This window comes from Pseudomyrmex gracilis, unplaced genomic scaffold (assembly GCF_002006095.1).
Source record: "Pseudomyrmex gracilis isolate BER0280 unplaced genomic scaffold, ASM200609v1 scaffold_64, whole genome shotgun sequence".
In the NCBI taxonomy this organism is placed as follows: domain Eukaryota; kingdom Metazoa; phylum Arthropoda; class Insecta; order Hymenoptera; family Formicidae; genus Pseudomyrmex; species Pseudomyrmex gracilis.
In genome coordinates, this window is record NW_018020648.1 from 649862 (window position 1) to 675409 (window position 25548).

General features: G+C 37.6%; 1 protein-coding gene across 2 annotated transcripts in view; it reads right to left on the minus strand.

Annotated features, from left to right (window-relative positions):
- Positions 1-25548, minus strand: part of LOC109854380 — a 131406-nt gene that overhangs the window by 31670 nt on the left and 74188 nt on the right. For both annotated transcript variants that reach the window (XM_020427425.1, XM_020427424.1), the window contains 2 exons: positions 9987-10235; positions 9175-9405 (listed from right to left, as the gene is read on the minus strand). In XM_020427425.1, coding sequence (XP_020283014.1) covers positions 9175-9301 — 127 coding nt within the window. In that variant the 5' untranslated portion in view covers positions 9302-9405; positions 9987-10235. The remainder of the gene's footprint in view (positions 1-9174; positions 9406-9986; positions 10236-25548) is intronic.

The window sequence follows — 25548 nt, forward strand, 5'->3', positions numbered from 1 at the left end:
ATTTTTACGACGCCGAAGAAAAAAAAAGTGCGGCCGAAATCGAGCAAGCGTGGCGGAAACCGAATATTCCGCGCGTTGATATTTTTTTTTTTTTTATTTTTTTTTTTTATTTTTCTGCTATCGCAAAAAATATTACGCGACGAAAGGAAATATTGATCCATATGTAGAAGCGTTGCACACTACTCTTTGTATAACTGTTTAATCGAATCACCGTATCACTTTTTTCGATAAAACATTGCAATTTTTTTTATCGAAGAAAGAGTAACACACGGTGTGCTTGTAAAAATAAACTTACATCTTTCAAGTGACGCGGAAATATTCAGATTTCATACAAAGATTTGAAAAACATGATTTAGTTTGCTATTTTGGTTGTTGTCAAAAAATTCACAACTGAAATGTTTACTGTCCAACGTTGCATTCCTAAATTTCTCATGCAAGAAAGAGAAAAGCAGATTTCTTTTTAAATAAAAATTAAATATTGTTAAATATTGTTGTTACATATTATTACATATATATTAGTATTTAAGGATGTATATGTTGAAGTTTTTAATAAAAATAATGTGCTTTGTGTAAGCTTATTTTATGTTCATGACATTCTCTGTTCAATTACATATGTTTTAATTTATATTTTATAAATTTTATAATTACATTTGAATTATTTATAATTTTATTATTATTAATTATAAATTTATTATAATTACCTATATTTATTATTATAATTATTTATAATTATGTTTTGTTACATTTCATATTTTGTAATTTATATTTTTTGTTATCGGCTAAGAAAAAAAGCACAAGTTTATGTAAAAACGTTTAGAGAGGGGAAAAAATGTGTATGTGTGTGTTAAGAATAAATCTTAAATTTTTTAGCATCAGTTGCTCGATTTCGGCCAAAAGCTTAAACAATTAAAATCTGGTCTATTTCTTAGCACACACAATATATTTTATACCAAACTAAAAATAAAGAGCTAAATAAAACTGCATCAACTTCCAAGATCAACATATGAGACCGAACATGAATTATACAAAAAGCCAAGATTAATATCGACTTTATCACAATTCCGGAATTCTCCGTGTTCTTTACCTTGGGGTTAAGCCGAGATATCCCGAATAAGTTCTTTACGAAAGTTCTTTCACGAAATATCTACCCCCAATGAAGGACCATAAACGTGCCCGGATTACGCGAATAAGCAAACAAAAAAGTTTCGTTCACTAATCGCGGAAACTTATCTTCATCAGGTTCTTGTTTGTTTTTTATCGTGAGAGCACACTTTGCGAACAATTCCTATACGTCTTCATATATTTGCAACGAAAGTAGATATAAAGTATCTTTTGTGTGTCTGTGTGTGTGTGAGAGTACATCTTTTTTAAAGAATAAAAAGAATATAAAAACACTTTTAGAAAGGTGCGTCTCTCATTCGAATTTTTCAGAGTTCGCGTATTATTAAATGCGCATTTTCTTCGCGCGCACACAAGTAAAAGGTTAATCATTTTGATGTGTTTGAAGAAAAAAACGACAAGCGACGATATTTCCTAAGCGGTAATCAATAATTCTGGGACTTTCGGAGCCTTTACACACGCGAGCGGTATCACTCTCGTCCATTAGAGAGTTGGAGAAATTCAAGCCACTTTAGCCACGTGAATCGCGCGAGGCATTTCTGACGAAAGGTTGAACGCGAATGAGTCTTAAATTAGACTTGGTGAGCGCGGTGTAAGCAAAGGTCGCGGGAGAGATCGTCGGGGGTTGGTTAACGAGTTGTTGTAAGAATTCACAGGTGAACTTTCATCAAACGCCACATCATCCGTCGAGTCGATCGACTTCAAGAAGCGGCGCTTGACCGAGACGTGAAGCGCTTCGAGCATCCTTCGCAATTCAGGAACACGACTGATTGGCCGTCCCTGAATCGTCAACTGTGCCATAATTAGATCGTGCGGTATCAATACGTCATAGCGTTGCGTACAAGAGAATTTTTGTATAAAGTAAATGTGTACAAGAGAAAAACAATCTTTGCAAAACAGAAACTCGCGATAAAAGAGAATTTACGACTGTTTTGTGCAAAATGAAGAAAATAAATTTTCGCGCGAAAATCTACTGAAATATTTCACTTTAATGATAAATAAAATAAAGTTGTTGACAAATTTAGATCTTCAATGTAAAATGCACGGGATAGCTTTTATACATAAAACATTCCTCCAAAGTGCATACTTCAATTTTATATTCATATGTATATTTTTAATCAGAACTCTTTGCGTATCTTTTATAATTTAATACACTTATAATTTAATACATTTTAGACAAAAATACACACACGCACAATTTTCTCTGACAATTATTTAATAACAACTCGATTTAATCACATTTTCCGCACCCCGTAACAAAGTTTTTGCTAAAGTTTCGCATAAAACGCACGATTCCGCGCAATTAATTCAATTAGTGTAGCACAAATTAATTATCACAAGAACACGCTGTTTTTTAGCTCAGTAATTGTCATAAATAATTGCAACTGTTCTTCATTGAAACGTAACACGCATCATGTAAAATGAAAATTTCGTACATATTATTTAAAAATATATAAATATTTTCTTCTCTCTCTCTCTCTGCCTCTCATTTTTATTCTCAAACAATTTGATTAACATCTACTTTTATATTATTTGTTTGTCAAAGCTCACATTAACATAATCGTCCTATATCTGACACAGCGCAAGTTCAAGTAAAATTACGACTGTTTTGCATAAAACATTACAAATGCTTTAGTTCCTCTGTTTTCAGCAAAAAAAAATTTATACACCGTACATGGGAGAGGAGATATGTATTCAAATATCTTCTCTGTGAGAATTCGTGAAACATCATGAGTTGCATAATGAGAAATTTTTATACTACTGTGTTTTTCACGTGAACTTTTATTTTACACGTACATGTATATAAATATTAAATATATAAATCACATATATTAAATATATTAATTATATATATTGAAAAATAATTATATTTTATATATTTAAATTATATAAATTAAAATATATAACGTTTTAATATTATTATATATTATATGTATTATTTAAACACACACAAATTTTCATTTCCGCGAATAATAATGAAAATCTTTTTTTTCCGCGTTGCGTGAATTTTTATGAAAATACGTTGGGGAAATTCGTCGCGGAGCGGAGTTCGAGTTGCTGCGGTACAAAGGGTCCGATTGTGTGTTGTGAGGGGGGCCTCATGACGAGTATGATGCGCAACGAAATGCCGGGCAGATTCGCACGACGCGGAGCGAAATGAAGCATAGACAATATGTATGTATGTGTACTTGCTTGTACGCGCGAAGGAAGGGTGCGACACGACGGAACCAGTGGGGCGAGCTAACTTCTGAACCGTTCATTGACAGTAACAGGATAATGAATCATGAATCATGGATATACGGCGGACGATTATATTTTTATTGTAACCCACGCTCAATTTATTCATTATTTTGTTGAGGCCAATATCATTGGGGCGAGGAGTAGGACGCGCCATCGCACGTCGGAAGGCGTTTGTTCGAGACGTCGCTGACATATTGTACGTTCAATAAAATCACAAGTCCGTAAAGAGAGAGAGAGAGAGAGAGAGAGAGACAGAAAGAAATTTCATTCAATCCTTTGTAAATCCCAGTAAGTCCCAATGCAAAACCGTTTCGTTTAATCTGTGACAAAGTCGCGTTGCGCGCGTAACTGATAAGTAAATAAATTCTGCAAAGCAGCGAAAACACACATTGCCTTCTTCGACGCGCGCGAAATAAACTCTCGACTCAGCAAATTGAGTTCCCGACGCGTCTGATTGCGCGGGGAAAGAGGAAAAACGATTCCCGCAAATAGGTGTCGTGCTGCGCGACGACGAGTTTGCGCTTCATCTCGCGCATTCCGGAAGCGAATCCCGGAAACGGTTCCGCCGCCAATAACTCCGCGGTACTCGATTTCCGGGACTTCGTTCGGACTTCGTTCGTTCTGGTGACGACGGCGGAAAATCTCCCGGCGATTCCGTGCAAATAAAACGAACGACGTCCGTCGTGTGTCGAGGCGGAGATGGACACAAATGCACAAAGAAGCAAAAGAAAATTTTATATATATATACATGTAAAAGAGAGAGAGAAAGAGCATCTTTTTCTCTTTTCTCTCCTCTCTTTCCAAGTAACTCATTTTCAAACACAGCAATTTTTCATAACTCCCACAATTTCTCATTCCGCCTTTCGTCGTAATTAAACTGCATAATTTTATTTATGCACCCCGAGGAGAAGCTGTTCACGAACTAGCGGGCTCGAAGCAAATCGTCGGAGAAAAAATGGTTCTTTCTACTTGAAAAAAACAAAGAGATCCTCTCTTTTTTGGAAAGAGAACGTCTTGACCAAATGTAACCCTAATTTTCAATTTATGGTCAAACAGATTGACAAAATGCAAGTCAAGTGTGACATAACATTTGTTATTTTTTACATACTTTTGTTGAATTTGCTTTTTTTTTTTTTTTTTTTTTCGGGAAACTGGTTTGGATTTATTTCATCAGTAAACTTCAAGATTTTTGTGTTTCTTGAGCAAAATAATAATTCAAAATTAAATATCTTTGCAAAATTCACGCGATATTATCGCTGAGAAGCGATAAAAGGGAGGATGTTCGAGACGTGAGTTGATTGGATGGGAGGTGGGGTCGCGGACACGTTAGAGCCTCGGCCCAACAATCGATATTTGTGTGTCTGTACATGTAGAGGCCGCGTGTTGCATCAGGTAAATGCGCAAATGCACCCATTACGTGTGTTTAGTTGCCCACTTCGCGAAGTGGCAAAGAATGAAAACCGGAAAATTTGTTTCGAGCAAGCAATATTTGCTCCGGGCGGTGGTTGTCAAAGAAAAAGCGGTCGTTCGCGTTCTCCCGATGATTGCGTTGCGTTCGTACGTTTCAAGAAAAAGATGAAGAATTGAATTCAATTATTTGTCCGAAGATAATAAAGAGAATTATCTGTCGGGCGGTGAGTAAAATTTCGAGAATGTTCGCGTCGACGAGATGCAGCAGCGCGCCGTCTCGCAATGTCTGCGACTTCGGATCGCGTACAACAATCTCGTTGTAATAAGAGAATATAATGACGGCATCCGATATTAATTTCTCGTCTCGGATAATGAGATATCACGATGACGAAAGCTTGCTCATGCCGTGTAACAAAACGACCACGTTAGCGGTAGCAAAAACGTCAAAAGAAATGACGCAAGACAAATTGTTCGTAATGAGAAGACAAGCACGTCTCTCCCAAGTTTCTAATGGTCAATCAGATTCGCGATTTTTGTAACGAAACGCTGTTCTCGATGCGAGGAAAAAACAAACAGCGCACAAACTTGAAAAACATCGTTGTCTTTTTTATGTGATAAAAGTTTAAAAAATTCACTTATGACAGACGAGAAATAAAAAACAAAAAAAATGTCTCGCGAGAGTTTGATCGTGTTTTGCTCTTAACGTCGTTTTCACTTTTACATCTTTATTTAGTTCGTTAAACTTAGAGCCTTTTTTTTTTTGCTCTTACTTCATATTGTTTCGCGTCGTTCTATTTCAGGAGAGAGTAGTACAGAAATAAATACAGATCTCGCGCGAGCCGCGCGCAATTTCACTTTTAATCGATATAGAACCAGCCGAAAGCGATCGTTCGCACGTGTCGGGCAACGTGTTGGTCATCCGCCGCGCGAGTCTCGGAAAACTGCGTCAAATAGAACATTTGATTTTCCGAAGGTTCGGGGTCAGCTTTGCTTTAACAGTCCCCTTCGGGAAATTGCGAGAACTTTGATAAAAAAAAAAAAATCAATAAAAAAAAAGAGCTAGACACGTTTTCACGTTCCGGCAAACAAAAAGCACGGCTGTGCAACGAGAGAGAAGTTTCCTTCATTTTTGTTATAACTACTTTCGCAACATTGTGTGTTTTTTTTTCTTCTTTTTCTCCTGCGAAGCTATTCGCCGCTCGCCGACATAGCTCGATGAATAATTATCGGAAAAACCTCATTCCGGTATTGAAGGAGCAAGAGAGAGAGAGAGGACATGTGTATTTTCCGCACTTCACAAGTCGAGAAATTCTTATTCTCGGAGCGAAAAGCGGAGCAACTTCAACCCTCTCGCGATGGAGTATCGATCGGTTGCGTGGCATCCTCGCGGCACACATTTTTCGCATAGTCGGCCTCGTTAAAAGGCTTTTTAGTTAAGTGGAAGCAACTGCGATAAGGAAAACGAGAACGACCACGGCGGAACGTGTTCCACGGTTCTATCCCCCCCTCCCATCCCGAACTGGGGTAGAAGGATGCGGTGGCTTGTCAGCATCCTGGGAAAATACGGACCGTCATAACAATACCGTAATATAACAATGGCATGTAACAATCTTCTGTGTGAGAGCACACAACTCTGTTGAAAAAGTAACTGAGTGAAGCGATTACAAGATCAACATAAAAAAAAAACTGATGAAAACTACGATATTATAAGTTTGTGAAAAATCAGTAGCTATTAAAATTTCACAAATTAGAATGAGAAAGAAAGTCAAGAAGGACTCAGCGCGGTAAACAAGTTTATTTTTTTCAACAAAACTCTGTATAAGTTTGACTTAATTATTATATATACATTGAGTCCTTGACTTTCTTACTTCTTCTAATTTATTAAATTTTCATAGCTACTGATTTTTCACAAACTTAATATCGTAGTGTTTTTACTAGTATTTTGTTGTATATAAATTAATATTATGTATAAATAATATTATATATAAGTTAATTATATATGTATGTGTATATGTATATCATTTATATACTTCTACACACATAATATTATATGTGTGTAGAAACTTAATTATTTAAAAACAACAAATAATTTTGATAACGTTTCTCATAATTTTAACACAAAGTAAAGTTTTTTTTACATAAATAGGTGACACGCGCCGCGAACAAGAAAACGCGAGTTATATCTTTTTAAAATGATTACCGCATCGACATTGAAACAATGGTCTCGTTTTTTTTAGCGCGACTTTAACGTGTAATAATTCAGAGTTCGGTAGAAAAGTTTACGCGACAAAACGCGATCCGCATATATATTGCATCAGTTCCAAGTTACGCGCTCGGAGTTTTAAATGGAAAGTTTAACGGAGCGCGAGTTGCCTGACTTGCCGAGTGTCAAACAGCGAGTTAAAGGGACTGGAAAGCTAGGGGGAGGGGAAGAGGGAGCTTTAGTGCAGACACAACAGATCGGAGATCACGTTTATAGGATAAGGTCTCAATGACAAGACTTGTCCGCCGTTGTGTAGTATGACTTTGTACCGTCGTGTAACCGCTCTCGTAACATCATTGCTGACAAAGCCTCGTTTCCCCTTAACTAGCGTACACGAGTGTACACATTGTAACTGCGTGTTAGAATTTTAATTACGTAATGCAGCCTAGTTCAAGTAATAGGTTGTTAAATTTGCGTAATACCGTCGTCGCGTCCATTTTGCTTGGTGGGCAATTATCATGACAATTCAGCAAGCATGTTTAGGCAGGCGCGAATAAATATATACTGATTGACATTACGGAAAATCGTAATATTGTATTTCTGACAGTTCATTTTCCGAATATATAGCGGTGCGCTAATAATACACGATATATTAATAAATTTATAATTATCGCGTATGCGCAAAGAGATATATATTATGTTTTAATAATTTAAATTGGCGATAGATTTCATTGTAAAACAGGTAATATATTACAAGACTTAATTAGACTATTAAATATTTGATTTGTAATTAGGGAAAGTCAAACATTATTGCAAATATATATTATGTTGATAAAAAATAATTAATAGATATGTAATTTTATAATAATAAAAATAATACAAATAATATTGTTATATATAATAATAATAAAATTATTATATAATTTATTTTATAAAAATGTAAATTATGTAGAGATAAAAATGTTCAATTGATTAGTCTTTTTGATTTGGCGTTTTTCTGTGTGTGTGTGTGTGTGTGTGTGTTCTCGAAATTATCGTTCAAAGTTGCAATAATTATCTTGCCACGTGGAAGGATTGAAAAAACCAGAATGAGTTGACACAAGTGCGTATTTTTGCGTCCAGACAGGGAAGGGAGGGAGGAGAAAAGGTTGCAAGAGAGACGCCGACGGCTACTCGATCGAGCCGAGAGAAAACGATGTCGACGTCGTCGGTCCGCTCGATAGGTCACGATACGAAGGTGAAGTGTGTGCAAACATAATTTCGGTAGTGCTTTCGGAAGGGAAGCTTTCATATCGGGCGATGGACGACGAAAGCGTAAAAGTCTCGGCCACGGGGATTGGCTGGTGTGTGACGCGGCGCGTCATGTCGCGATCGATAATTGGTTAAATCCTGCGAACGTCAAATATATTCGTTCGCCGGAGAGAAGCAAAAGCTTTCTCCTACGCTCTCCCGAGCTCTTTCACGACCGCGAAGTAGTATGTACCATACACCTACTGTACGACCATAAAGCCCGAGTGAAAAGTTCCGGAGACGCCATACAGGGCAAAATATTCGACGACCCGGATAAAGTATCTCTGCCGTGGAAAGATTAATGGACGCCTCTAACTTTGCGAAAACGCTGTTTCTCGCGCGCGATTCAATCAGACCGCTGATAAATTGAATGCTCTCGGATCGGGGCGATGAATCTTATTGTGTGTGTGTGTGTGTGTGTGGGTAGGTGGGTGTGTGTTGGCCGAATCTATCGATCTTTCGATGATGAAAACACCTCTCGCTGTTATTAACGGATGCATGTTTGATAAATAAAAAACAACAACAACAGTCCTAAATCTCAGCGTGTTTCCGCGTTTGGATTTTAATTACAATCAAATAAAACGCGAATGATAAAATTTGAATGTGTATTCCCACGCGATTGTTCGTGACTTTACAAACGCGCACAGTAAACATGTTAATTTGCGATTCGATTTTGTAAAATCACTAATAAAAATGTACATGTAATTAAACATTTCTCTGTACTTTTGCGTCAATATAAATCTATAAAAAAAAAGTTCATTATTTTGACGTAATTTTTGTTTGTTTTTTTTCTCATAGAGGAAGAGTAATTTGAAAAATGATGAATAAAATTAAAGAGTTTCAGTCGATAAGTGACGGAAAAGTCAATGAAACTTGTTTCGTTGCCAACAAGGTGAAAGCAGTCCACTCACCCTTGAGTTCCATGTCCGTGACCTGGTTCGCCTTGTAAGTGTAAGTCTCCATGCGGTCGCCGACGATGAAGTGAATATTGGTGTATTCCTCGTGGCTGCTGGTTCCGTTCTTCGCTTCGTGGTCCATGGCCACGCGGATAGTTTCGGCCTTGAACCGCCTGCCGCTCCTCGTCGTTCGGCCTCGCTGTTGCTGCAGTTTTCGAGACTACCCGGCCTTGCTACTACGCGGGGCTGTAAAAAAATTGAGGGAGAGATTTTTTAGGCACTCAAAAGCCACTCACCCTAACAACCTAGTTCTTTTGTCTTCCGCCGCGATTCTTCAATTTTCGCGCGTCGCGCTCGGGCCATCTTAGAGACGCGCTTTTCCCGCCTCGTACGTTCGTTACTTTGTCTCATTTATGCGGAAAAACGAACGGTTGAGTGAATCAATGGGAGAGACTCTACGACACATCGATTAAAGTTTGATATATAATCGTTGTGATATTCCACACAGCCCTCAGGTTCATTAAATTGCTTTTGAACCGCCGCAGCTTGTATCGACAGAAAGTAATAACGTATCCGACTGTTCAATTTTCAGAAAGCACATGGCATATCGTTTTTCTGTGCTCTCCGAACACTCTCTCTAGTTCGTCAAATATTCAGCGAATCGAGATATTTTCGCGAGAAGGTAAAGTTTAAAATTACTCGGCCGCAGTCTGGCAAAAATAGCGGATCTTCAATTCGCGAACAAAGTGCTAAAAGTAACACTTTTTCTTGAAAAAAAAAGATAAGACGTAGGGATTCGTCGAATGTAATTTTGCGAGATCTCTCACCTTTGGTCGGGTGTGGAGGGGTAGCAGCACCCTCGGCGAGCTCATCGTCGCATCGCCGGCCCGGCGGCGGCAATGACCGGGCCACCCCCGATTATCACACCTGTCAAACTCGTATCTGCCACGCGCGACACCTGCCGCTGGCTCTGGATGTATCGAAAACGCGTCGACAACGGCGATCGACGATGGGGTACAAGCGCGTCCGACTGCTCGTCTTCTACCAGCCGGTGCCGCGTTTCCTCATGGTCCATTCTGCAAATTAATACGCAGCTCGGTAATGAAAATGTGAAGTGGAGCGCCACGCAATTTTTTTTTGTTTTTTTTAATTCTTTCTCTATTCCGCAGTTCTCGGAGTAAAAGAATAACCCAGTTTAAACTCAACACTCGCGCGAGATTGTCACAAAACCATTTGCGTATAACGCAGAAATGTTTCGTTAACAAAAATTTACATTAATTGCATTTACTTCTTTCATTTCTAATATTGTATACTTTAAATTAACGCAAAACTCGAGTCGTCAATATAAGAAACGTATAAAATTAATTAAGTAATTGAGCCAACTTTCAAACGCTGCTGAGCGGTCGCAGCATCAACTTTTTACACATTTGATCGCGACGAAAAATTGTTCCGCTCAACTTAACAAAATATATTTATATATTTGTTTAAATATAAGTATGTAAACATAAGTATATTGCTCATCGAGAACCGAGCGTTGGCTCGGTTGTCAGTTATTCAATTTTATAAACTCAACATTGAGTTGTTAATGTTTAGTTCTGATATTTTGTTAAATTAACATCTTAACATCAAAGTCACAAATGTGCAACATCGGCTCCACGTCACGGTTTCTCGCAATCGATAATCTCGTCGAGAAAGTCGGGGAATAGGGGGTGAGAATACATTGCATTAACGTAATTACAGATAAACGCGCACGTCACAAAACCAGAACGCGCACCTGCGCCGAAATAAAAATGTTTATCCGCTTTGAATTCGGTCGGGCGAAAGTGAGATCTGATTACAGGGTACGTTCGCGGACTTTCCCCGGCAACAGTACACAAAGTATGGGTTGCGTTTACTTGCCGTGTCGGAATCCCAAAAATTTGCGTTAGTTACGCGCGAAGTAAAATGCGTCGTGGGAAACATTCGCGGAGGCCGGCGAAAAAAATGCGCTTCGCAATTCGCCAATTGAATTTTGCAACAAACAAAAATTTGATATTTGTACAGTTTTGTACGTCTTTCATTTTTCTGATTAACAAATTTTTAAATTGGAAATTCGTGAAAACAAAGTGGAGAGTTCTCAACTAAATCAAAAGTTTTTACTTGATTTTTTTCAAAAAAAATCTCGGGTTTTTTACGAAAGAAATACCTTCCTAAGACGCTATCACGTATTTCTTCGCAAGTTTCAACGAACGACGTTCGCATCCAGAATTGTGGAATATAGAGAGCATACTCTTTTCATGAGATTGTAATAAAAAAAAAACAAAAGGACAATGGGCGCGTGTGAGATTTTCGAGGCGTTGCAATGGCAGAAGAAAGAAATGCGAGAACAAGAAAAACTTTTGTCTCACAAAAACGAATCGCTGTTTCTTTCAGCCGTCGTCCATCTGTTTCCTCTCTCTCGTCGCGGCCTGCCACACCCAGATAGAACACGTGGGCGTGAAAAATTTACGATTTCTTTGCCCAAGGTCGACAGTGAAAATTAGAAGTCGCGATATATAGTCGATACTCACCCCCGCGCTTACTAACCCCCGAACGACGTCAGACGTCACCTCGAGGAAGAGAAGATGTACGAGTGGCGCCGCAAATTTATAACACATCTTCGTGAATTCAGCGAACGTCGTTCCTTACATCTTGCTTACATATTGTCGCGAGATATTAAAACTACCGGCAGTTGGAAGCAAAAATATCGACTTTCTATTAGATATGCGAGCCACCTTGAATTAAAATTTTTTAAACGCATTTTTATTTAAATAATCGGACTCGATATTTTCGCGACAAATCTGTGACAAATTTTCAGTCCGAATTAATTAATTTAATGTCACATATTTGGTCAATAATATAATATCAAAAGACTCTATTGTGACCAAACACAATATTAAAAACTATTTTTAATATGTCTTAATGTTTTTATGACTGTGTAAAAAATGTACGTGTATATACTTTAATACTATATTTCTCTAATTATTTAATATTGTATATTTTTATTATTTACTATATATTTCTATATATTATTATATATTTTTATTGTTTTTAATCATATATTTCTCGAATTATTTAAACTTATAATAAAAAAAGTCCACACATGAGAATTAAATTGCTTAAAAAATTGCACAACGCGGCATGTGTACGCGATTACACGTAAACAACAACACTTTGGTTCTGAACTTGCTGCATCAATACAAATATCTCGCATGTTCTTTCTACGGCAATCTTTCTCACAGTCAGCCGTTTGAAACCAGCTTGAATAAAAGCTCTCGGCGCCTCGTAACGTATAAAAGCTGAATAAAATCCGCGCGAGCGAGATCTGTCGTGACGCCGTCAAGACGATAATTGGATTGCACTAGTCAGTTTCATACGTGATAACGCAGCAAGACGCACGCGAGACATAATCGAATGAGGTGTACCGGATATGCATTGACGGTAGAGGGTCGAGGTCGGGAACGAGAAAAGCTCTGAACCAATCAGCATTCGCGATGTAAACTCGCCGCCGGAAAACGCGGTCTGTCGTAAAAAGACTTCGCGCCGCTCACGAGAGAATAGAAGGTAGTTTCTTTTCGTGACTTAGAGAGAACTTAAAAATACATGAGAGAAAGAATCAAATAGAAACAGAGAGAAAGAGAGAGAGAGAGAGAGAGAGAGAGAGAGAGAGAGGAAAGAGGAAATTTTATTGTGAATAAAACACTCATCGCATTGCGTTCGCGTGAGATTTTTCTGACAAAGGATTGTCGCACTGAATAGTTCGCAGAGATTCGCATTCGAAGAGGAGAAAAAACACCTCATATGTTTTTATAAACAATAATTATAACAGTCAAATTAATCTCAACAAGTGTCAGTGTGTGTTATCGTCAACCTGAAAACGAGATACGAAGCAACGAGAAAATAGAAGAAATGCAACAACAGTGGGTTTTTCGCATGAAAAATAATTCATACATTCGCGAATAACGTAATTTTTGTCGCGAGAACGCGTACATCCGGTGTAGATACATATCCGTTCGCTAAACGAGATTATCGCGACGAGAGATACGGTTGGTTATTTCCTTTGCTAATGATTTCGCGCGAATTTCCAGCTTCAGTTTCGAGGCACGGTTTTGTGACAGTCTTTCAGTTTGTTTTCCACAATTATGAAAAAAAAAAACGCGATTTTGCGCTTTGTACGCGGCGCGATTAACAGTTGCGGGACTCTGTTTTACGCCTGCGCTGTATTTGCGGTAAGTGACAAAATCGATATTGCGTACGTACGTCGCGGTCGAGTTCGTCGTGTGAAGGGATCAACGTGTCGTTAAAGGCGATCGACTTTTCACAAGCAGCCGCGAAACTCGCGGCTACATTGTAGCTGTACTTCCATGCAACTCGTCGATGACGCTGCATTCCGCGTACACAACAAATATCCTGGCTGAATATAATGCATTCAGGAAAGTTTGAAATTGCTTCATTATGTAATGTGTTACGTGTGTACGTGTGTGTGTACCGCGCGTCAACTAATATAGCGCGATCGTTAATTTGTTTCTGGGAAAATAACGTATCAAATTATAACTCTTGATAGCCAGGTGTTTTTTTTTTCGCGCAACGGTTTTTTTTTCTTAACTACATTCACAAGAAAGTAAACAAATTATTTTTATATACGAGATGCAAATCAAGAATCCGATGTAGATTTTTTAAAATTTAATTCAAATTATAATGCGCGTTTAATATGCTTTTAAAAATATTTTATAAAAAATAAGACCAACAAAAATACTGTTTGTTTAAAACATACAAAAAAATAAGTAATTTAAAAGCCGAGAACGAGCATAAACCGGATGTGTTTAAAAAATTATAGATTTATTTTTATATACTCAACGTTTCTACACTAACTTCTCCGACAATATAAAAAACATATAAAAAATATGAATTTAAAAAATACTATCTTGCGCCCGACGCTTGTCACACTGGCTTATTATTTTTCTTGTTATAGGTGAATACTGAGAGAGTCGTACACTTTGTTTATTCGTTCATAACAATTTATTTGATATTCAAAGAACTTGTATATGTTATTTTTGTCTGAACATTTTGTTTTACTATTGCTCACAAACAACGTAACGTGAAATTGCACAAGCGACGCGCAACATCTGGTAGCGTTCTAAAACGCATCGAGAAAAGAATTATTATTATTTCGTAGAAAATGCGGCGCAACTCCACAAGGAGTCGCGCGACAATTTTCCAAGCAAAATGTTGAATACAAATTGCGAATAAAAACGCGGAACAAAAATAAGGAAGATTAGACTCACGTAATACGCGATGTAACGAGAAAGCTATTTACGTGCGTTGGCAAGTTAGTGCCGAGTGCGAGTTCTTTTTTTTCCTCCTCGGAAAATAGCTCACTTCCGGTCGTATCATAAAGGCAATTTAGTTGGCAAAAAAACATCCGAGAAAAAAACGAGATTTTTAAAACTGCTGCTACGTATCGTGTAATGAAAAACGCGTATATTTTTTTTCGGATCGACGTGATTGCGGTAGATTTTATTGAATATATATTCCTTTCTCTTCCTGTTCCGAGGGCAAAAAGAGAAAAATATATACGTATCGCGCATCGGAGATTAACTCGACCACGTGCGCGATTCAATTCAACCTATCGATAAAAATCTATTTAAATTTCGCGAAATAATTGCAGTTATACCTCGTACATTCGCAATAAACGATAATAATACATATTCGCGCAACGTACTTAATTTGGCCAAAAAAAAGAGAAAACAAAATTGCGAAGTAATGAAGGATTCGCAATTCAATTGCGATTTATTGTGCCATTCATCGAGCGAAATAACGAGAAATTGAAAACTCGAATAATTTCCTCCCGATCGATCGGTAGTTACGACGAGCGTAAAGATCTCTGTGCGCAATTCTCGATGTAATTTAAAAAAAAAGAAGGTGTTTGGAAAAGTGATTTAAACGTGATTTAAATTCGATTTGATTGGAAAAGGATACGTTCGCGTAAAAAATAAATTGTAAAATCACAATAATTTATAAATGTCCTCCGCTGTATTACACGCGTCGCCCTGTAAAGAGAAAAAACTTCACAAATAGATGTCAGATTGAAATCAATAAAGAAGCACGGCGCGCAAACTATGTCGGATATTCTACAAACTGTCATTTGTCATCGCGTCAAATTGGATCGTGCCGTAGCACGTTAACCACCTAACTGCGTCCTACAACATTTTCTTCCCACTGTACACACTTCTCTTCCTATTAACTTTTTTAAAAATTATTTAAATACAACTCGCGCGAAGATCTCTCGCGCTCGTGACTGAATATTAAGCGCATTTCAAGAATGTGTGTTAACGCGTGTAATTAACAAAACAATAATTTCGGATTTAAAGTTTGCAAAAATATTTAACTTAAAATTTGCGCGCGCACCCGCGGTACTTGCTATATAAAAAATATCAAGTATTTGCGTTGAAAAAAAAATATGCGGTTTAAAAAACTTCAATGAAAAACAGACAGAAAGCAGAGACAGTAATTAGTACAACCAATCAGTGCCATTGATAAATGCGAATCAGATAATACTCCTCTATTAAGCCCGCCGCAAAATTAGTGCGTTTCGCCCTTCGGAGAAATTCCCGTGAAACAAATGCGTTTCATTATAAAGGCCGCAACCTGCGAACACGTGTAACACGCTCCTCCCACATTCGCGTCAGCTTGCTGGAAAACGTCGGTTTCTATTCATCACAAACCATGATTACAATCCTCTCTCTCTTTCTCTTTCTTTCTCGTATAAATTTTTCGTATTTTGTTGTACTCGCGCACTACATTTCATTTTACGTGGATTTAGTTTATTTCAAAATTGTGACTAAGTGAAATATCCGTAAGACCAACCGACGGAATATAATACGCAGAAATTTGAAGATAAAATATCAGAAAACGAAGCAACATTCTATTATGTCACCTGTTTTTTATATACTAGCACAACACAAACGCGCGCTATTATTTTTCATTTTAACGTGTTGTGTCAGTAAACATAACCATGCCACCGCGATGACAGCTAGTATATACGTCTACAAACCATTTAATACACATTAAAGAGAGATGTCAGAAATATAACGCATGAAAATCAAAATCAAAAAATAGTAAAAAGAAGAAGTGGAAAAATAACACGTGACTACAGTCACGTGTCTTCAAAAACGTGATTAAAGTATTTAAAAAACATGATTAAAGGTCACGTGACAAGAAGAAGAAAAAAACAACACTAAAGTCACATGTTGTTTTTTCAGTTTTCTCTGTCACGTGTGTTTTTTTAGTTCCCTCTGTTACATGACTTTATTTTAGTCACGTTTTTAAAGACACGTGTCTTTAGCGGCAATAATCAATATCGAGAGAATCGATTGTGATTATTTACACACGCTTTTTTGATAGGATTTAAAAAAATTATAGGACTAATTTTCTATAATTGCGCATAATTTGCTCTATACGTGACAATTATATATTTTATAGTAAATATAAATTTTTAAAGTTAGAGAAGAACTATTCGTCAAAATTGTATATTTATTGTTTCAAATTGTATATTTATTTATTTAGTGTATATTTATTTTACTTTAATTGTATGTCTATTTTTTGTTTTTATTTTTTTATCAACATCACACACTGTGACGTTGTTGTTTCGCTGCTTTTCTCAGCGACTTTTCCCCAAAAGCGCTCCCATTTCGGTGGCACGTGTCGTGCTGAAGCGTTAAAAAATTTTGCAGAGTTGCTAAAATAAATTATCTTTAAGGCATTTCGTATTTTCTGCTTGTCTCACCGCCATCAAAGTTTTACGGACAACAGAGACATGCGCATTTACGTACGTGGACTCTGGTTTTCCAACCCTCGTTCCCATTTCTCCAGAGAACGAGGGTTGGAATCAGATCATCTACGAGATGAACGACACACCGGTGTCTCAATTCTTCTTATTGTGAGCCACAAATTCAAAGTTAGGTTTTTGCGAGTTATGTTTTCGCAAAAACAGTCGAAAATTTATGCACTGCTTTAGAGAGAAACGGAGTGAACATTGACTAAAAAATTTTGCGCGGACGAGAGGAGGAGTTGTATCCTCCCCTCTTCAACGTGAACTAGAATGACGCGACCCACTTTTCGAGATCTAATTAGCGGTGAGGCGAGTCTCGTTTGTTCTGTTTCAACGGAGTTGCGAGGGTCGATTCACGCTCGTCGAGCTTTCCCCCGCGTATGTTACGTTTAAAGTCCCACCGCGTTGTGAGGAGGCGCACAAATATAATACACGAACCAACAGCATGACGGCCCGGTCATATCGTTTTGTAGCGCTCTTGTAAGCTGATTATAACCACATTACGTGTCACACAGTCGTGCGCTTAGTGTATATATTTGTGTGCCAGGAAATTAACCAACACTATCCATAATACAAGCTCGAGCGCTTCCCGATATTGACATAGCGCTTCCGGGAGAGGAAAAAAATAACATTGAATATTATTTCGCCGCTTTTCTTCAAACAAAACTAAACTTCGTAACAAATATAATAAATATAATACAGGCTTTGCATATCGTCGCAATTAAATAAATAAAAAAAAAAAAGACTAAACAGAACCAAACGCTAATTTTTGTTCGCAAACTTTTGTTCCTTCATTCTTCTACGAAGGTTTACGCGTTTTTGATTCTAAAAAGATCGACATCGGTAAAAATTAACAAAAATCCAGATAGAAGTAATATAAAAAAATTGAGCCGAATTGAGCGCAGATTTCTGATATAAAGAGTACATCGACAAAATATCACGTACAAAACAAATTTGCGCGCGATTTAATACATCACCGAAGTCAAACCGTTAATGATGATATCCAACCATTATTCATGTCTGTCGAAAACCACTTATATTCCTCGATCATCTTTCGCCCGGCAAACGTGATATCGCATTTCATATGAGACGCAGAGAGACGAGACCAATATTGTGGGAAGTGTCGACTTAACTTCTGTTTCCGGTACGAGAGAGAACTCCGGCGCGAGAAGTTCCTTATATACACGAGGCTTTATCTCGTTGTGATTTATGGCGCCGGTTGGGACACGATGACGTTAAATAGCGCCGAGAATCGAGCCACTTACACACACCCACACACACGCACACATCAACGCAGAAATGGTATCGTCGTCCGCCCGACGAAAATGGATATCTCGATCGAACGGAAGATGAGCGGTTAATTAATTGATGTACAGCGTGCCGATCGAGTAAGTTTAACTCGTTAGCAACTAATGGACTCGGCAAGTTTTATTTCGACGCGGCAACGCGATTACTGTGAATTTTTTTTTTTTTTGCAGAAACAACACACACGTAGTAAATATTGAGATGAAGCGTGCGTTTCTGAAAGAAATATGGTTTTGTTTTTACTTAACGTATGTGAAAGTGTTTGATCAAATCTCGCGATACCCGATTTCTCTCGACGGCGGTGGCGGTCGCCATCGGCGATATGAGTCAGGGAAAAAGGAAACGTGCTAACGAGCTCTGTTCAGCATTAATTGTGACATCCTCCCGACGGTGGCCGGGCCACTTCCATCGACTCCGGAGCGGAGGAAGTTGCCAAGACGGCCTCTACGCCTACGCGAGCCGACAAAAGGGCCTCCGGAGCTGTCGTCATGCCGGTATAACATCCGCGAGCTCTGGACAGATGACCGAAATCTCCTCTTTGCTCAACCGGAAAGTAAATTTCAGCGCGCGGAAATTTCGTCACGCATTCAGTAATATGAGATTTATCATCTGCGTCGCATCAAATTGACAACTTTAATCCGATTTTCCGGCTTTTTGGTCCTATTTAACTGTTTTTTAATTCGATTTTGTGTTCAGAAATTATCAACTTATCCAATTTTGTGTTTGGAAATAATATATCTGAAACAAAAATAATTAAGCAAAAATAATTAAAATTATTTCTTTAATAAAAAAATTTTTTTTTGTTAAAATTATTTCCTTAACAAATGTCCGGCCAGTGTCCGATCATTGGAACGTTTACCTTATGTGTTATTTTTTGCGTGTTATTTGCTTTTTTTAATTTTTATTTATCTTTTTGAAAATAAAAAAATATGTTTAAGTAGTTCCTTCAGACACTTAAAAGAGTATTTATATATAAGATATACAATACAAAATATACAAAATGTTATATATATATATATATATATATATATATATACATCGAACTTTAATAAATTACATAATAATATCCACTCTGTCTCATCTTCGCCGAAGTAGTTGCGACATTACATAAATAAAACTTCAATTTAAGAACTTCAATTCAAGAATAATCTAAAAATAATACTGTCTCACAAACAAAGTTTTACGAAACTGCCGTGAAAACCATTCAGCAGAATCTAAATTAAGAGACTCATGTGCACCTGAAGTGTGCGAAAATTCGCGATAGTTCATAATCATCGTTCGCGCGATAGTATCGCGTTTTAACGCAATTGTAATTAACGCAAGTCGAGATTGATCGCGGAAAGTTTCTCACATGGAGATTCGATGAATTCAGGAATTTCCAGGCGTGGAATCACATTACGCCGATACGCGCCGCGGCGCTTCTCTAAACGCGTTATGTCGTTTGCAACCCAGGCAACGGCACCTCCGCCGTCGCTTGCTCTGGATATCCGCAGATTTGCCGCCGACGATCATTAAATTCAAGGCGCGTCAGTTCGCGTATGCGGGTATATCGAAACGGGCGATGCGCCACAAGTTTAAGTAGTACGAAAGGGATGATGACGCCTTCTGTCCCCGATTTATCACGCGCGGCGCACTCGGAGAATTTGCAATTGAATTCGCAAACACACGCTCGTGTCCGGAAAGAACGTGAAAAAACTCCGATAAAATCGCGAAGCAGCGAACGGAGTTCAAATTGTATAATTCATATGTATTGATTATATATTTTATTATATATATATATATTAATTATCTAAGTAGTTATATCTTATATATAATTAACATATACATATACACGTAAAAATCATTATAAAAACGTAGCGTTGACAAAGACAAAAGATACAAACGAGATTTTGTTGCATAACCGTTTCATTATTTGCAACATTTCACTGATTTAATTGACGTGATTATTTGGGGCACGATAAAAGCAATGTAAGACAAAGACACGGTTTAAAAAAATTAATTAATAAATAAGAAATAATTATCAAATAAAAAGAAGTTATTGCAAAAATATGGCGGATATTTGTTCAAGACATTACAATGTAATTTGTTGCATCGGATGCAACTTTTTTTTTAGCCGACTTACAAGAAGAAGAACATACACGAAATTTCTATTCGGTCAAGAGGTAGCCGGAAAAAGAGAGGAGTCACCAGAAAGGAGCAGTATCTCGGAACGAAATCTTGTAACAAGATTTTCTTTCCTCGAGAAGATAGTCCTCGAGATTCCTTCCTTCGGGCGACCTCAATAATTACACTTTAATCAAAGTTGCAACGAAAATTCCGTTTGATCCGCTTTCCGTTCGTTCGGGAGAGCGGGATAAGAGGTAGAGAAATTGTGGCAATTACCATTTTCCACGCCTCGGGAAATACCAAGTCGAAACGATTCAAACGGACAGCGGAACACGAGACCTCTTGAAATCATTCCTCCCTCCCGTTTTAAGACGAAATTGACATTTCTTTTGTCGAACAAGTTTGTCGATTTTGCGTTTAATGAGAAACCCGAAGCTTTGGCTGTGTCAAACTTTTATTCTCCCACATTGTTCCGTTCTATTGTATTAGTTTGTAGTCCGGTGCAAAGAGAAAATGGAGTATTTCAAAATAAATTACGTTATCTTTTTGTCGGTATAATGCAAATAATCAGTACAAAAGTTCATCAATACAAAATAGAAAGATTAAAAATGTAAAAAAACGTGGAAAAGAGAGTAAAAATAAACAAATAAATCCCATTTACATAAAAACTGCATTATTATTAAAATCATAGTGTTTTTGAAACTAAACGTGTACTTATATAATATCAATTAATTAATATTTTTAATCTACGATCAAATGCCTGTTCCTCAACTTCGTTAGTCTATTCTTTTGTAAAAAATCAACATCGTGCTTAGAAGACCAAAAAGTATCGATTCGGTGCTGAGCTCTCTCGAGGTAATTAATTCACGTTTAATCCGCGTGGCACATCCGAGCTTATATAGCTATATATCTCTCTCCCCCTCCTCCCCCCTCTCTCTCTCTCTCTCTCTCTCTCTGTTAAAAGATATATTTTTCCTAACCGCGGGATATAATCCTTTTAAAAAAATCTCGACGATATATCGTTTGGCAATAACGCACTTGATCAAAGAGCTATAAAAGTTCGTTTGATCTGAAGTAACGACGTTTCTTTTTTCGCCTGCTGGTAAGACCCAGCAGAAAAACCGACAGGGGTGTTCAAAGAATTACGTATTGGCGCGAGAAAGTCGCGGCAGTAAAAAAAAAAAAAAAAGAAAAAAAAAGAAAAAAAAACGAGGAAGATCGAAAGTAGATCTCTCGACTTGTCGCGGCTTTTCATCTCTTCCACGTTACGTGGCGCAGACTTCGCTGGGAGAGATTTCAGAGAAAATAAGAAAAAAAAACGACGCCGAGAATGGGATAAAAAGCGGAGGATCCGTAAACAACATATCAATGCTTTGTAACTTACCGCGCGCGAAAATACGCGAGGGACGTTTCAGAAACTTTGCTACCATACCTTACCACTCCTACGCGTCTTCTTTTCCGACGCGCGCGCACGCGAGAGAGAGAAAGGGACCTCCGAGGCCGAGATAATTAAACTAGAATCGCGTGGGAGGGCGGGAGCACAGCTTCTCTTTCCCGCTCTCTGTCACAAGAAACGGAAGTCGAAATTGCAACGCGTTAAAAGGGCTCGCGCGTCCGGACGTCGGGCGCTACGAGGATGATGGACGAGGTTCTGCCGCTCCTAATTCCCGCGGTGATTATTTTCCTCTCGAATGGTCAAGTCGCGAAGGCAAGGGTGAGAGAGAAAGAAAGAGAGAAAGAGTTAATAAAATCAGATAAATATTCCAAAGGTAACTCGACCTGAATTATAAAAGAGAAAGAGAGCAAATCTTTAAACAATGAGACCAAGTACACAAATGTTGAATTAAAAAATTAAAAGAGAAATTAATAGAATGGGTATAAAGAAAGTTGTTTCTACATACAAGATGCATTCAATATAGAGATTTTCGAATTTTTATTTAATTCAAATAATGTAACGTGTAATATCTACATCTTAAAAAATTTCACACGTACATCGAGATTTTTTTCATATTTCTCTAATGATATTAATTTTAACGCAAGGACAATAAGGGTTGAAACTCAACTTGTTCATTTTCAAAAACCAATATCAAACTCCAAAGTTTTTGGAGAGACAAGATTCGATCTGGTGCTTTTAACGAAAATGAAGCAACGCGCTCGTGCCATCGTTAAAAATAAATTGCCGTGGAATATTGGGAGAGATGTTGACTCAAGACTTCTCCGAACGGGGTTATTCATAATTAATAAAAAAAATTCTACACACACGCGCGCGCGCGCATCAAATAAAGGTGCTTTCAAGTAAACTGTAAGATACGGCGTAGCAAAAAGTAAACTTGTGAGAAGTAGAGAAGAGAGAGAAAAAGCGGGAGAAGGACTAAAACAGAACAACATTTTACCAGCGTTTCTCTACCAGTTGTATTTCGATATCGTAACTTCGACCTGTTTACTTGCGTCTACGACAAACTGTATGGCGTCGCCGCTATAAATAATGCGATGTGTTAGCGATCTCTCGAACGGAAAGAAAAACAGCCGAGGCGCGATACGCAACGACGACGACGACGACGACAACGACGAGGACGACGATCAGCAAACGGCGACCGAGATACTCGTTGTACTTTACGGTTTCAATTAATATCGAAATTTTATAGGGTATTCCCTTATAACATCGTCGCCGCGGAGATCGATACCGGTTTCCCGCGTGCGCTATGAAAATAAAAAACAGAAAAACACGTGCGCGTTTCGCGTTGCGCTCGATCCACAGATCGATAAATCACGCGTCGCACAGACGGCGTATATATAAATAAATACGCTATAATATTGAGATGTCAACGGGCGATCCAGACTCATCCCTCTCTGACCCCTTTTGTCGCATCGTCGCGATGTCTTCGTGATCGGAGTGCGGAAGTGATTTCTATACGACGTACATGTGACACGATTGATGCGCCGCAATTTTTTTTTTTTTTTGTTTTGTTTTTACTTTGATCGCCCATTGAAAAAGAACACCAATATCGTATTCGCGTCACGTATTTAATAAAAAATAAACACGACGTAAAAAGAGATTGCATTGATATCGCAATGTTTTTATTATTTCGATATTTTATACAGTGATTATTGCTTGAAGCATAATAAATTATTGCTTTTCGAAGTCTGATATCTCTAATTAAAGAATTTTTTATTGTACGTTTATTGAATGTTTAATTTTTCATTTTTTAACTTGAAATGTTACAGTAATTAATTTTTTCTAATCTTGTGTATAGCTGACGAAGGCCTCTGATAAAGGCTGAATAAACTACACTATATTGAATGATAAATTGTATTTGAATGATAAACCCCAACGGAATAAATTTCAAATTAATTTATAACATCTATCTTCATCAAAGGTCTGTTTTGATCAAACTTCATGATTTACCGAAGAAAAATATCGTCGTTTATGTCACTTATCTTTGTAACTATAATAATAATAATAATAATAATAATAATAATAATAATAATAATAATAATAATAATAATAATAATAATAATAATAATAATAATAGAAACTTAATGTCTATGTGATTGAATATTGATACACTTTTTTTAGTAGCGCAAGTTTCCGCGGAGAACATTAATTCGTTTTTCCCCAAAACTTCACTTAAACAATCGTATCGCTCGCGCAAGAACTTGCGGAGCGACTTAATAGAATTCGCGTCGTTTCCACATCTGTTACCAAGTTCCGACTGCTGCGGGACGAACTTTTGCCGAACTATGCGTACGAGCGCAAATATTTGCTTTGCAACTCTTCCAAGTCTCGTTTCGGTACGTCTCGTACAAAATTCTTACGGCAATGTTTGGCAATTTCCAGATGCGACCCCGTCTCTCTCCTTTCGGTTTCGTCCGAACGAAACAGCCAAAATGAATTTCACCGGAACGGACGCGAATTTATTTACGACGACGCGCTCGTCACGATACCGCATTGTTTTCAACGCGGTTTTTTGTCTCGACGCGATTCTCTCTAACGCGCGGCGCCACATTTTTCTTCTTCTCTACTCGCAATTAAACGCACGAGAAGGGTCGCATCCGGTTCTCGAATCCGATAAATAATTGTGTACACCGCGCCTTAACGTGACATCAATATATTTCTTGTGCCATCTCGTTTTCCTCCGGTAATTTATTTTCTCCAACTGTTAACGTGTCGGTATTTATGTTAATGTCCGTACCGGCTATTTACGGAAAAGCACTCAGAGATCTCTGTAGATGCACTAGGTTTTAACGATGTTTTACTTAACGCATTGCACGTACTTGATAATGAAACAAGTATATATAAAAAGGTGACTATATTAGGTAATTTTTATGCGCAGCAAATTCTTTTTTAGATTTTATTTCTCTTAAGTATTTGTTTGCTTTTTTTCAAAAGTAACCGCATTACTGTTAATTGCGTTTTCATACACCACTTTTGATCAAAGTGTAACTTTGCGAATACACTTTTCAATAAAATAACATTTTTTTAACAATAAAATAAAATCGGTTTCTTCGCCCCTTTAACTCGGGACTAGGCGCGCCCTAATCGGGAACGTGAATAGTCGCGCGTTACCTCAATTTAAAAATCATTATTTTAACGAGATACTGCGTATTAAAGCTGTTTGTTTTATTTCAGTACAATGAAATTGTCGATTCTGTTACTGTTTATATAAATCAAATAAAAATAATAAAAAATAACAAAAAAAAAATAGAAATTATATGCGAAATGTCATTCATTTTTATACCGCTGGGATAACACATATCTCACGCGACTATTCTCGAGTTAAACTAAAAGTTGGCAATCTCTTTCTCAGCGGACCACCGATTTGTCACGAAGCAAAACGATCGGCGACTCCGATAACAACATCTTCCGTTTTTATCTCGAGGATGATATCATGACCGTGAGTTCGCGAGAAAAATATGTTTGATTTAACATACCTAATGACAAGTGTCGCATTTAATTAAGACGTTTGTTTAACCTCGTTGCTGTCGGCGTTTGACTTGGAAGTTCAACAAGTATCGAGGACGACGGTTGCAATATTGAGAACGTACAGGATCTACATCGGGTACAGTAAAACGTTACGATCTAACGTTATAACGCAAACATTTAGGAAACATCCCAAATCGCTCACGGG